The sequence below is a fragment of the Osmia lignaria genome, chromosome 14, assembly GCF_051020975.1.
Source record: "Osmia lignaria lignaria isolate PbOS001 chromosome 14, iyOsmLign1, whole genome shotgun sequence".
NCBI classification, from domain to species: Eukaryota; Metazoa; Arthropoda; class Insecta; order Hymenoptera; family Megachilidae; genus Osmia; species Osmia lignaria.
In genome coordinates, this window is record NC_135045.1 from 4,713,098 (window position 1) to 4,726,722 (window position 13,625).

General features: G+C 35.4%; 1 protein-coding gene across 1 annotated transcript in view; it reads left to right on the forward strand.

Annotated features, from left to right (window-relative positions):
• The first annotated feature begins 4,333 nt into the window (after positions 1–4,333).
• Positions 4,334–13,625, forward strand: part of dally (division abnormally delayed protein) — a 106,084-nt gene continuing 96,792 nt past the window's right edge. Inside the window, exons 1-2 of the mRNA XM_034331177.2 lie at positions 4,334–5,146; positions 10,800–10,940. Of these exons, the coding sequence (XP_034187068.1) occupies positions 4,915–5,146; positions 10,800–10,940 (373 nt within the window). The 5' untranslated portion in view covers positions 4,334–4,914. The remainder of the gene's footprint in view (positions 5,147–10,799; positions 10,941–13,625) is intronic.

Below are 13,625 nucleotides of genomic sequence, written 5' to 3' on the forward strand. Positions count from 1 at the left end.
GTGAGATTTTTCTAATTAAAATGAGACCAAACACGATATACAGTAATGCTTCGAAATAAGCAACTCGCTATCCCCTCTTCTTTGTTTGAAGTCGCCCGCAAAGTGAGAGGTACGAGAAATGAGTAAGAGGTCTATGAAAGCGCGAAGCCGATGTTTAGGATAATAAATTTCACGCTCGACTGAGCATTGACATCGGTTAGTAGAAGAAGGATGGAATATATATAATGCTTTCTCAGTCGGGTATATTTGCTTCGAAATAAAGCATAGTGCGAGAATGAGAGGGCATGCTATATTCTATCCTTGTTCAAAAAATAACATCGCTGCTCGGCCGATCACTTTATGATTTGCCGCTACCTCGGATCTCTCACTCGTTTCTCGCGTTCTCTATCGTCCCGTTTCGAGAACAAAATCAAGCCGAATAGCAACCTGCTTCGAAATAAGCAACTGTTCGGTCCCGAGTCACTTGCTTATTTCGAAGCATTACTGTATATCGTATTTGGTTTCATTGTAATCAGAAAAAATGCGTTAGTAAAAGTTTCATTAAGAAACAGTCAAAAATAAAAAAGTTTCATCGTTGAATTAATATTAGTCACACCGATATTCGAATTATATTACACCGATTCCTTGTCAAGCGTCGAGCTTCGTCAAAGCGGATCCCTCCACGTGGAGGGGATAGTCCCCTTGCATTTATTTAGCTTTTACTGTACACACGGAATATTGTTACAGAAGTGTCGCGTTAATACACTGTATTTTTTAGCCAAAATAAAAAATGATGTGTGGTGTACAATTTTGGCTGTTACTCAGTATACATGACATAACATGGCACGCAACGTTGTTACGATACAAGTATTTGTTATAAGTGGATACGATTGTCTGTAATCGAATAATAGGAGCTCAGCTATAAGTTTCTATATTTGAAGCTGATCATTAACTGATTCGGATAAACGGAGTAAATAAATGTCCCCAAGGGAAAGATACCGCCCACTTATGGGCACTAGCCTCATCTTAAAAAGGGACGGATAGGCTCAACAAGTTTCACAATCACTGAATTACCGAATTATTAGAATTTCTGAATGAATGTAATCGGCTGTACTAAAAGTACCCGCAGTTAAAGAGTTAATGTGTCTAATGTGAGACACATTACTATTGACATATGAATCGCATTGTACAAACGATGCAACTGCACTATCTGCAAATTCGTCAATCGACGAAAGCGAACGTGATATTCAGTATATGGATATCAAGAAAGATGAATATTTGTAAGATAAGAATTTATCTCCTTTCCTCCGAGTGACGACTATAGTCGGCGCTAAAGTAATGGTGAATTCATGTTTCCCGACGCCGGCCAAACGGAAAGTTCATAGTCGGTCCCCAGGGATCGACACCGCGCTCAACGTGTTAAAGTACCTATCAACAACGAATTCGAGGGGAGCCGGCATATGGAACCGAGGATCTTCGGATTTCCAATCATGTGTCTGACCACGGAGTTAACCGTTTGTATGTATGAGTGCATTTTACTTTCGAATGTAACGAGTAACTAACTTGAATTGTCAATACCTCTTAACAATTACCTGCTTTCCCCCATAATGGGGTGCAAACGTGTTCAGCTGGATGAACCATAGTAAGGTGGCACAGTTGCATTAACAACTGAACATAACACGTGGAAACGTTCCTCGTGAGAAGTAAAGAAACGTAGATGCATTGTAACATCACGAAAAAAAGATAAGTTTATAGCAACTTACATATTTTTAACATGTATCATTACATTCAAGACTTAAATTGTATTTTTCTTTCTTATGCATAGGACGGAAGAAGACCGTGAATGAGCGGCATGGATTCGGACAACACGAACTTTCAACCGAGAAGGGAGGAAACGTAGATGCAGAACAATTACACACGAAAAAAGATAAGTTAATAGGAATCTATATATTTGTATTATATATCATTATATTCGCGATTTAAATTTTATTTTTTTTATGTATAGGATGGAAGAAGACCATCAAACATCGTCCGTGCGTTGGTCAGCTGCAGAGGTTGTCAAACATCACATGATGTATACAGAATATTATTTGAACAATACAATTGTAGTATCTTTGTATCTTTCAAAAATAAAAAATAAATAAAAAAAACAAACCTGAAAAGATTATAGATTTATTTATAACCTAACCTAACCCCAACCTAACCCAATTCCCTACGCATTATACTCGCCTTTAAGTATTGTAATAGTTGAAGTAACATTTAATTGGAAATATAACTTCTGTACGTATCACATATGTACATACATTCATTCATAAATGTATAGGATACATAAAAAAAAAATTTTGTTTTATAAAAAATCGGACCTCCTGAACTGATACATTATATTTTTAATTTAACATTTTGTCTCCTTCTCTCTTCGTAAATCTGAGAGAGAAGTATTTTAGTCCGATTTCTTAGCGACCAAATTTCAATCACATTTCCCCTCACTCACCCCACCATACTTCAATCTTCCTCGAAGATTTAATCATTATCCACAATTTTCTCCTCTCTCTCTCCCCCTTTCTTTTTTTTCTTCCGGCTTGCTGCTTTGCTAAATTTCAAACAAGAAACCACAGAAGCAAAGCAGCGCGGCGGGCGTTCACCCATCTTTCTGTGAACCGCAGTCAAGTAAGGATTAACCTTGCTGATCTGTCGGATATCGGCATAACCCATGTGGTTGAAATTTGGTTCATATTTTATTTATACCATCTAATTATTTCTATTATGCGAAATGTTCAGTTATTCTGCTCCAAACTAATACACACGATTCTATACAGGAGACTGGTAAAATGCTCATTACTTAAGAAAAGCAGCCAGAAAAAAATATGTTGTCAGATTTCTTACTATTTTCTTAGACAGATAACTCAGTATATTCTTTCAGCATAGAATGTATTCTTTTACTGGACTCTCTTGATTTTGCGTTACGCCCAAATATTCGATGAATAGGTAACGAAAATGTGACGGTGGCAGAACGACATAGCTCGAGCGAGTTCTTGAATGCTGGCGAACGTAGAAAAGCACAAATAGCGAAAGAGAAAGAGGTCCGAGAATTAAAGAGCCCGAAAAAAAACATTTGAGTGAGACAATATTCATTGAACCATAACTTTTTTAATTTTCATTTTTGCTAAATGAAACTTTTACCAATGTAATTGGAACGTTCTTCTGATGAAAATAAAACCAAACACGACATAATTTGCATTACATTTACTTATTTATTTAAAACCTAATGCAAATATATAAAGTAAGAATAATTCTAATTATGTCGTATTTGATCTTGTTTTAATCGAAAAATTTCATCAATACGCTAGTGGAAGTTTCATTCAAAAGAAAAATCAGTCATTAGTAATTATAAAGCAACGAAGCGAAAGTGCATCATAGGTACACAAAAAAAACATACGGTTTATACCAAGCTTAACATTTTCTATTGTATTATGGTAATCAGTATATTATAGTTTTGTTTCCTTGTTGTATTATAGGAAAGTAAAATATGCAATATCGTATAAGCGTGGACCAGGTGCAATAGTTGCAAGAAACCTGATATGTATACATATAACAAATTAAATGAGGAATGAAATTGTATTTAATCCATCTTTCATTGTAATGACCATTCTGAGAATAAAATTATAATAGTTGTAAGAAATAAGAAATAAAAGTGACAAACCGTTAAAGATTGAAATTTCTTTATATCCTTACAATTTAACCTAACCAATTTTCCTCGTATGTATTCGGATTTACGTATTGCAATAGTTAGAATAACAGTAATATCTAATTCAAGACATCACTTCTGTATCACGTACTTTTATCATATGTACGTACATACATATGTATATATATAACACTTAAATATTAATTACAGAAATATCAAAGAAAGATGCAGTTCAACTCCTTTTTTTAACTGCTTCCCAAGTTAATGTATTTCATAGTATTAATGTATTAAAAATGTATTTTTATGTATTTCAAAAACGTTAATGCATTAAGAATCAGAACTGAAACCGTAAAATCAGGATTCGAACTGATTCTCCTGATTTCTTAATTCAGCCATATTGCCATGCACGAAATTATATTATTTTGTCGATTCGTCGATGCTGCTGCCACGTGCTTTAGCGGCTTGAGCATCGAGCCGATAACGTAGAAATGACGAGAGCAGCCGAACTCTGCCAAACCCGCAGAGAGCTCACACGGACACGTGGGACAACGCGCTTGTGTTAGATGAAACAACTGCGGTAGGGGAGTCACTGGGACGTCGTGGGACGTCGTGGAGAGGGTAAAGATTTGTCCCACGTCCCACGGTTCTGGCATCACTGGTGCCACTCTGAGCACTTCTTCAGTCGCATCGAGCTACTCGTGGAAGGCGCGTCGCGTTGTGCATGCATGCATGCTTGCGTGCGGTTAAACGTGCGTGCATGTGTGTGCTTATTATTGTGGTGTACCCAAAGTGGTCGAGTGTGCATGTGTGCGGGCCATAACACGGTGTCGCGCGGTCTCGATAGTGCATGTCGTGATTACTATAGTCATCGTCTCGCCTCTCCGTCCATCGTGATCACACCAAATGCACGAGTCGCGCTTCTCGAGATCTCACAGTAACAACACCCTTGCTCGTCATTGCTGTGTCGTTTGACAGCGCGGCCGATTCGAAGAACGAGAAGGAAAGGGGAAGTCGCGTCTCGTCCCGCGGTTGATGACTCTTCGAACGATCGTGCCGAATACGCGACGAAGGAGGAGGAAGAGAAATTGAATCGTCTCGTGTCGTCTAGCCCGTGCTCCGTTTTATTTTCTCGTCCCATTTTCTCCTCACTTTCGAGACGATTTACCGAACTTACCGGCCCTTTAAGCTCGTTTCTTCACGGTTTCTTTCTTTGTTATCGGTTCAATTTACCGACCGAACATTTTACCAACATGAAAATAACACAGAGGTATCGTCGTGCAATTCTGGCACCTGTGTCGATCGTGATATTATTATGCGGTTGCACCGATCTCGTGTCCTCTCGATCGCCGCGTTTCGCCGAACATCCAAAAAACGATACCGCATCGGTGTTCGCTGACTGTGAACGTGTGAAGCCTTTCTTCGACAGCAAGAATATCTCGATTGCAGCTGCGAAGCAAAACACACCGGAGGATGTGGCTAAAAGTAAGTGACCGTTTGCTTTGCTATTATTGAAACTTTATCGACAATTTTCGAACATCAAATCGCTCTTTACCGTTCCATAACTTTGCTTCGTGTTTGTGCTAAAATCTTATCAAAGTAAATCCGCTCGAATCGAATAAACAGTTTACGATTTAAATCGCCCGCGCTTATGAGCGATGATACCCTTGATGCAGAATTTCGGAAAGAATAAACGTCTGACGTCGAGAGAGTTTGATGCAGGGAACGAATTGGAAATCTTGATTATAACCGTTTCACACTAATTACGAAGTTTCATTTGGTAGTCCTCGAGAGTCGTCGTTACATTAAACGACACTTGATTCTATTGCATCAAATAGCATTTAAGTGCTTCTTGTAAAAATTTCTTCTCAATTGCCGTGAGAGCGATCAATTTTATATCATAGGTATCTTTTATGGTATACTTTCCGCCGATACCAAACCGATACCATTTATAGACCACCATTTTGTTGCGTATTTTATACAGTTTCCTTTAAAGACGAATTTATGGTATGTTTAAATAAACGTCGAGTCACGTTGAGAATCGTGTATTTTATAAAATTTTGTAAATAATATTATTGTATTTCTTATTTTTATTAAAAATATAATATTATATCATATTTTTTATTATTATATTTCTTGTTATTACTATAGTATATCGAATTTTTTCATTATACAATACCATGTACAATAAATTAGACGTTCATTTAATTCTTCTCTGGACGAAACTACGTAACGAACACGTACGGAACAGTTTAAAATTCGTTCGAAATTCCAGCGAAATTTTCCCCGGTAGCTTTGTTAGTCGGAGTTTACCGTGTATTGAGAATTCTGCACCATGACGAGAACCAATTGGTTAATTACGTGTATAAAGTTACGTTCTAGGGATTAATTAATTTTCTTAATTAACAATGCCGATGAACGCATTAGTATGAATAATTTCTATTGTTTTAAGGAAATTAGTTATAGATAATATTATTTTCTGTACTATCCTGGCGGTGCTTGTTGGTATTGATATGTGACATTTATTTTAATTAATTTCAGTTTCTAGTTGATCGATACGAACGAATATAAATCAGCCTCGTAATTAAGGTGCTCATTCTTATGCTGCTTCCGTTTCCATTTACACTGTTCCTTTAAAAATTATTCTGCCAATATATATGAAACTCTTTCGTCTAAAAATGATACATTAAACTTTAGTTTAATATTCTTGTATATGTTTTCTTAGGAAATCGAAAGCAAGTATTTATTTTATTTGCAGGCATTAATGTATCATAACGCTAATGTAGAGTACGTGGCTATAATGTTATCAGTTTTCAAGACAAGCGTTTAATCTCGTTTTGATTTCCGCACACCTCGCGTAATCTTGTTCATTCCCATCGAACTTTGAATTATCTAAGCTTATCAGAGGTCGGCTGTTAATTGTTTTCGGCGTAATAAGGGGCGGTTTCGATCGCGGGAGAAAGTTTTCTTATCGCGAGCTGGTTCCTGCGTCGTTGAGGTTGTTAAAGTTGTCTCGTAAATAGAATTATTTACTAAACCGATCGCGTGACGATTTCTGATACGGGCTATTACCGGTCGCGAGAGGCTGAATGAACGAATACCTCTCTCCCTGAACGATCGTGTTCTAACCCACTTTACACGGTTGCAACTACTCGTCGAATCGAGGGCGAAGGGTCGCTGATGTAGCTTCCGGTTTTATGCGCTTCCCCGCGTCAAGTGTCGTACGTCACACCTAACTGCGAAAATGGAGAGAGATAATCGGTAGGGTTGAGTATCCGATTCGAGTACCGTGACGTTAATGTTCTTTATTTAAACGGATAAATCAATTTATAAAATCCACTTCATGATTTTCATTATTTTTTTTACAGTCGACTTATTATTAGGCGTAGAAATTAATTTGGTGCATATTCTTTGTTTTGATTGGAGATTTATTTTAAAGAAATTATGGTAACTTCAATTATTAAAATAATTGTCATTGAAGCGCGGGAAAATATTCAAATATAAAATAGTAACTAAAAAGGGGTAATAAAATTTAGTTATTCTGGTTCAATATTTTGAGCATTTTTAATGGAAATTTAATAATATTTTTCGGTCGGAGTTGTTTAAAAAAAAAGAGGTTTTAATTCTTTTTTTATAATGAAGGAATAATTCGATAAATACTATTAATTATATTGCTAACATTGTAAATATTAGCGTAACAGAAAAATGGAAGGTTGATTATTAATTGCAATATCGATCGACGGATATCTATGCTGCTTTTATTCGAAAAACTGCAGTCGAGTGGCGTTCGTTATCGGGAAATAGCAGAAAAAGTATCTGCAAATAGCCCACATGGTTTGGCGGATAAAAAGATGAATACAATGAAACTCCGATTATTCGATTTAATTGGATAATCATGTCCTGTTCGAACAATCAATTTTTCCAGACGATAGGATCGCATTTCAACGTGAAGAATAATTGTCTGTTATATAATACAACGGAATATGGAGAGATTGGAGAAAACGAGTATAGTTAAAAATTTATACATCTGATACTTTATTAGTTAAAATTGGAGGAAATATCTATTATTTTTTCTTTTCTTTTCTTTTAGAAATTTTTTTTTTATATTTAGTAGCAAGACTTTAATCATAAAGTTTCTGTTCCTTTCTTTATTAATTACCACTTATGAGTTCATTACGTTCTATTCGAGTAAACTATGTTTAAGATTAACCAAGTTACTCAGGTATGAAAATGGGGAAACTCGACCCTCTGCTGCTTATTGACACGAAATTGATGCGCGTTCTTCACACTTCAGCGAAGGGAATAATAAACCTAGATGCAGTACCGAGCAATTTGGCAAGGGTTGCTTCGTTTTCTGCATTTTTCAAGTAGGCACACGTCAAATCCATGAAGCGTAAAAAGTAGGTTGACTTTATAATTTTTTTGCAAATAGAAGAAGGTAATGTACAGTACCGAGGATGGTAGGTTTTCCTAGGCCTTAGGGAAAATAGGGACAGAATAAGATTCTACCACTCAAAAATTCAATTTTGAAGCTATTCGTAGTATTTATTTAGAAAAAAATTAATATCAGCAATGACTCCTGGGTCAATTGTGACCCAGACCTATGAAACATGCAATGAAATCTAAAATTTAGAAAATAAAAATAAGATAGAATTATTTCTTCCAAGGGTTAAAAGTGATTGTCAAAAAAAAAATAAGGTGCCCCTAATATTTTCTTGATTTACTGTACCATTTTCTTAAATTGAATCAACAGCAAAATGGGAACGTCCCAGAGAACAATATATTTAGAATACAATTTTGTCTGTCGCGTTTATAGATACATTATAGAAGGAACAGAGAAAAAAAAGTACGTATGGCATTTGCCGTGAGAACGTAGCTGTTTCATAGTCTCGCCATGAGCCACACCACCCTTGGGCGCATCGTAAACTGTTCGGGACATTCTCACTGTCGGTTCCTTTTATTCATCCTCCTTCCTTTTCTTTTTCTATCTTTATTCCTGGCGCCTCCGCTGTTTCGAATGATTCAGGATTGAAACTCGTCGCACAGGTATACAGGGATTCTTGTTCCTCGCGACATTAAGAGACGTATACGTATATTTATCGGACAGTGGTCAGCGAAAACAGCTACTTGCAAATGGGTTCGATTAGTCGTTTTTTTCTTTGGGAATCGTTTAATTAAAACACCGACAGAGATTAGTTTCTTGGTAACTGTAACGTTTATGTTACCTGGGATAAATTATTCTTTCGAGATAAATAAGGAGTGCGAGGTAATGGAGTAGTAGATAAATTGTAATGAGAATTTTTTTACGAATTAAAGAAATTTTTTGGAAGAAATGGTCTTAAATGGTATTAAATGGATTAAGGGGTGGTCTAAGGAGGGCTACATCCCTGGGCATCGTTATAAGTCTTCCATTTTAAAATCCATTATTTGCAACAATTGAATAACTCATTAAAGTACTTAGAAACAGTTTATATTGTACAACAGCGTACCAGTTTGTAACACGGTGCTGTCGTTTAATTATAATGATGAAGTAATGTTTGGACGGTGTTATCAAAATAATTACGAAAATTTGCTTATCACTGATAAATTTGTATCCCCCCCACGGAATGCAATTTGTCGCGTTATTGCTTGTTCGTTTTTCTCTAATCGTGTTATTTTGAAAAAAGTTCACATGCTATCGAGAAGTCTTCTTCTTTTCTCGAGGCTGTGAAACGTTCCATAAAACCGGTAAAGAATCGTAAAGTTTCCTGTCAGGAGAGACACGCCATCAGGCTGTCCTCTCCTTTTTCCATTTCTTTCTTTCTCGGCTCCTTTTGTATTCGCTATTAGGAGTGCCTTGACCGACCTAGGTAACGCCACACAGAAAGTGTCCAGGTATAGCCAAGAAAAACCTGCTGTTTCCCTGTCACGATTCTTCATGATTCATCGTCCACGGTTAGTTGTTCGATTCCTTCAAGGACCAAAAGGATGCTTTTGCAACATTCGCTTACGTGTTTGTCGTTTTTGGTTTATATGCGAATGATTCGTCAGCATGGACAGGCCAGATTTAGGGGGAGGTCTATTCTAAAATTTTGAAATTCCAAAATTCTAGAATTTTAAGATTCTCGGTTTTTCAAATTACAAAATTTCCAAATTTTTAAAGTTTCTAAGTCTTAAATTCTGAAATTCTCAAATTCCAAGATTCTGAAATTCCCGAATTCTCAGTCTCCAATTTTCAAATTCCACGATTCTGAAATTCCCAAATTCTCAAAGTCTCAAATTTCCAAATTTCCAAATTCTTAAATTCTAAGAATCTAAGATGCAAATTAAACACTTGACATGGTTAATAATACTAAGGTATTTGGTTCATCCCAAAAAAAAAAATCTTAGGCCAATCAGCGTGGCGAAAATCTGTCCTTTAGTAAACAACAGTCGTCGAATGGTAAGGGTGCACGTACGTTTGCAGTAAGGACGATGGGTGGCGAATGGAAAGAAGTAGATGCAAAGTGGAATGAGGCTAAAAGGACCTACTGAAACGAGCCAGGACCTCTTGAGGATCCCGTTAGCCTCGTTCTATTTGTCCGTCCATGACCCTTGCGACATAGATACGAGCCAGTCTATCGTACTTTATCGAGCAATCGTCATTCTACCGTAATTGTACGAGGCGAAGAAGACGCGGAATCTCCTTTTCGTGTTTTCGTGTCACGCTAAATTGGCCCGTTCAAGAGAACGTCGAGCCATTATTGAAATGATTTTTCAACAGGAATTCGTCGATTCACGTTTTATTACCAGCTATCTACTTGCGCCTTCCTTGAAATTAAGGAATTTCATTTGCCTCCACGAAACGACCTGATAGTTGATCTGAGATCTCATGCTATTTTGCAGATGAATAATTTTACGATTCTCTTTTTTTAATTTTCGATTGGAAGTATAATCTGTTTTCTAGTTTGACAAATAGAAAGTTAACAGGTTTAATTCTGTGAAGGTCACTTGGCAATTTAGATAGAAAAAAATATTATTTCATTTTGCAATAATAGAAGTTTACTTTTATACATTTTGAAGTAATAGCGTACGAGGGTCGCCGAAATTCTCCAAAAATCTTTTTAGTTATTTTTCTGCATAATTTCGTAGCTGACGTAAAATGTTAATTTTGTTCCAGCAACTTGTTCTGGTTTGTGCTGCAATCGGGAGACCGAAGAGCAATTAAGACATCAGGCCAGAGCAGATTTTCACGATTTGATCCATCATCATAGTAGAAGTCTGCAAGGTCTTCTGGCAACAACGGCGGACGCATTAAGAGGTATGTGATATATTTCTTAATCATTTGCAATTTTCAAACCAGTGGAAACTGCAGTATTTTTAAATATTATGTAATATTATTTTAAAAATGATACTTACAAGCCTGTGTTAGGAAAAAGTTATTGAGAAAAAGGGTAGCTATTTACGAGGGTAAATGTACGAAATGGCGTACATTATGTATTTATAGCGTTCAAAAGTTATATCAACTTTCTGGGGCACCAAACATTAGCATTTTCAGCATGTTTGATAGATTATTTCAAGTCAAACAGATCATGTATTTACACTATGAATCTTGATTCATTCATTATTGATTTATTGAAAGGAAAAAATTCTGTACACGCGTATTGCAGTGAAGCATCGTAATGCTCTTGTATTATTCAATGATTTATTATTTGAAACTATTATGGAGTAATGGTTATTATCTTGAGTTTGATTTAATTGGCTTATTACATCAGCCGTAACATTTCTTCTTCTACTTTTTTATCGAAAAGTTATCAATTATATCTCAAGATTTATTACCATAATTGTCATAGATTTAAATATACATATCATTTTGATCAAACCAAAGAGAATCGTCTACTTAATTCTCATATGGAAAAGACAGCTTTTGTTTAAATATTTTAACGATTTTAGTCATTTCGTTTTTGATCCTTATTAAAGGGTGCAGTCATATACGTTCTTAACCGTTTATTGTGTTTTGTACAAATTTTGTTATGAAATTCTTCTTTTTTAATTATAAATTTCATTTTATATAATGGTGCAAATTGTCAATATTATATAATTTTCCTTTAAACACAGAAAATTACTGTTTACATGATAAATAAAATTCCTTTGATGATAAATGGAAAATTTTCCAATATTGAACAAAGAATATGCAATCGGTAATAAAAATTATATCAAATATCTCAAATATGTAAATATGAAAAAGAGGCATTTAAATTAGCTTTAATTTATTCATTTATTCTTGTTCTCTTTTTTTTAATAAAATGAATTTATATTACTTTCAAAAATAATGACTCATATATCAGTTAAGAAGGAGAGTCATAATCAGGAAGTTGGCCTAAACGACTTGTTCCTTTTGATTAGGAGTAAAGGAAAGAGCGGAGTAACGACAGATCGTCTGAATAGGGCATTTCGTAGCCTCGTCGAGAGCTCCAGAAATGGGATTGAGCGAAACAGTTTCTTAAATTGGCAAAACCAAGCCGAGGTTACTATTTTTACGTGCCAACTGGAACGTGCCTTCCCTCTCACTCTCTATTTCCCTCAGCAGTTCCCTTCATTTTATCTTCTCTCGTTGCTTGCTTTTTGTTTTCCATGGGGACACAGCATTTGATCACGACTTTCGATAAGTACTATGGTTCGTGAATTATACCGAACTTGTTCCCTCTGGAGCTTTTCTCCTTTAAAGCTATTCACCAAGAATTTTTCTCTTTCTTTACCATTCCAACCATACTTACGCTCTAGGAGGATTTCAATTGTGGAAAATACAATGGGAACAAGAAACAGTCTAATTTCTTTTATAAAAAGTCCTTCATTACCAAGGGATTATTTTTATTCTTATAGGCAATATCGAATTTATTAGCAAAATGTTTAGTTTATTTATAATAAATTATATTTGAACATATGACAGTTGTAGAAAAAGAAGCATAAAGAAAATAGCAATATAGGGAAATTTTGATGATATTAATATTAAAAGAAATTAGAAACTAAATAATGTAATTTTTCAGCATTTATATTACTTATAGGGTTTAGTACATAACTGAAAAGTATGAATAACAAAATTAATATTAATTCAAATTCACCCGCGTAAAAGTTTATACGCAAGTGGTGGGGGTTACAGACCTATATATAGGGGACCTCCTCCCTTGCATGGTCATTCTCCTCGAGAATGCCTAAGGGGAAGGTTGGGAACTAGGGATATCACCATTTGCCCTGGGGAAACCTGATTTGATGGCGATTGTACTTTTGATATCATTTAGGAAATGTGTTTTGATTTATTTAATTTCTTCGAAAAATGAAATCATATAATAGATTCGATGAAGTTTAAGGGATTACTTTGTTCCCTCTGGGTAAATTGCAGGCGATAAAGAAATCGTTCTATGGATAATTCGATGCATTCTATAATCTCATAAAATCTCATTAATGTCGGAAGTTCAGGGGTGGAAGGATTTTTCTGTAACTAGTAAATCGATTAATTTTTATTTTCTTCAAAATTTTAAGCTTCAAATTGATTTGTCATAGGTGCTGTATTTCAGAATTTGTTATTTAATATGTAATAATTTATCATTAATTCTTTGCACTAGTTTTTGAAATGGAATAATTTCTATATAGTTCTTCACGTATAAAAATTAGGAAATGATTAACCCTTTCGATTAATTTTAATATTAACTTATAATTTTATAACGATACGTTTATAGCCAATTTTCGTGTAACATTTTTTTTTTTTTTTCTTATTTTCACGAACCGTAGAAAATCCCGTACTTTGTCAGGAAAAATCCGTGAAACCTTGTAGACAATTTCCGTTAGAAAGGCAACACCCTCTAGACATTGTAAGGTAACATCGGTGGTGGTTTTTCCGCCCCTTTCTTCCTATTTCTCTTTCTGCCCGGGGCTCCCTAGTTCCACTCTTCTATTTTGTCTTCTTTCCGGACACGTTCAGCTCGCTTTGCAGCTTTCCAAGTTTTTA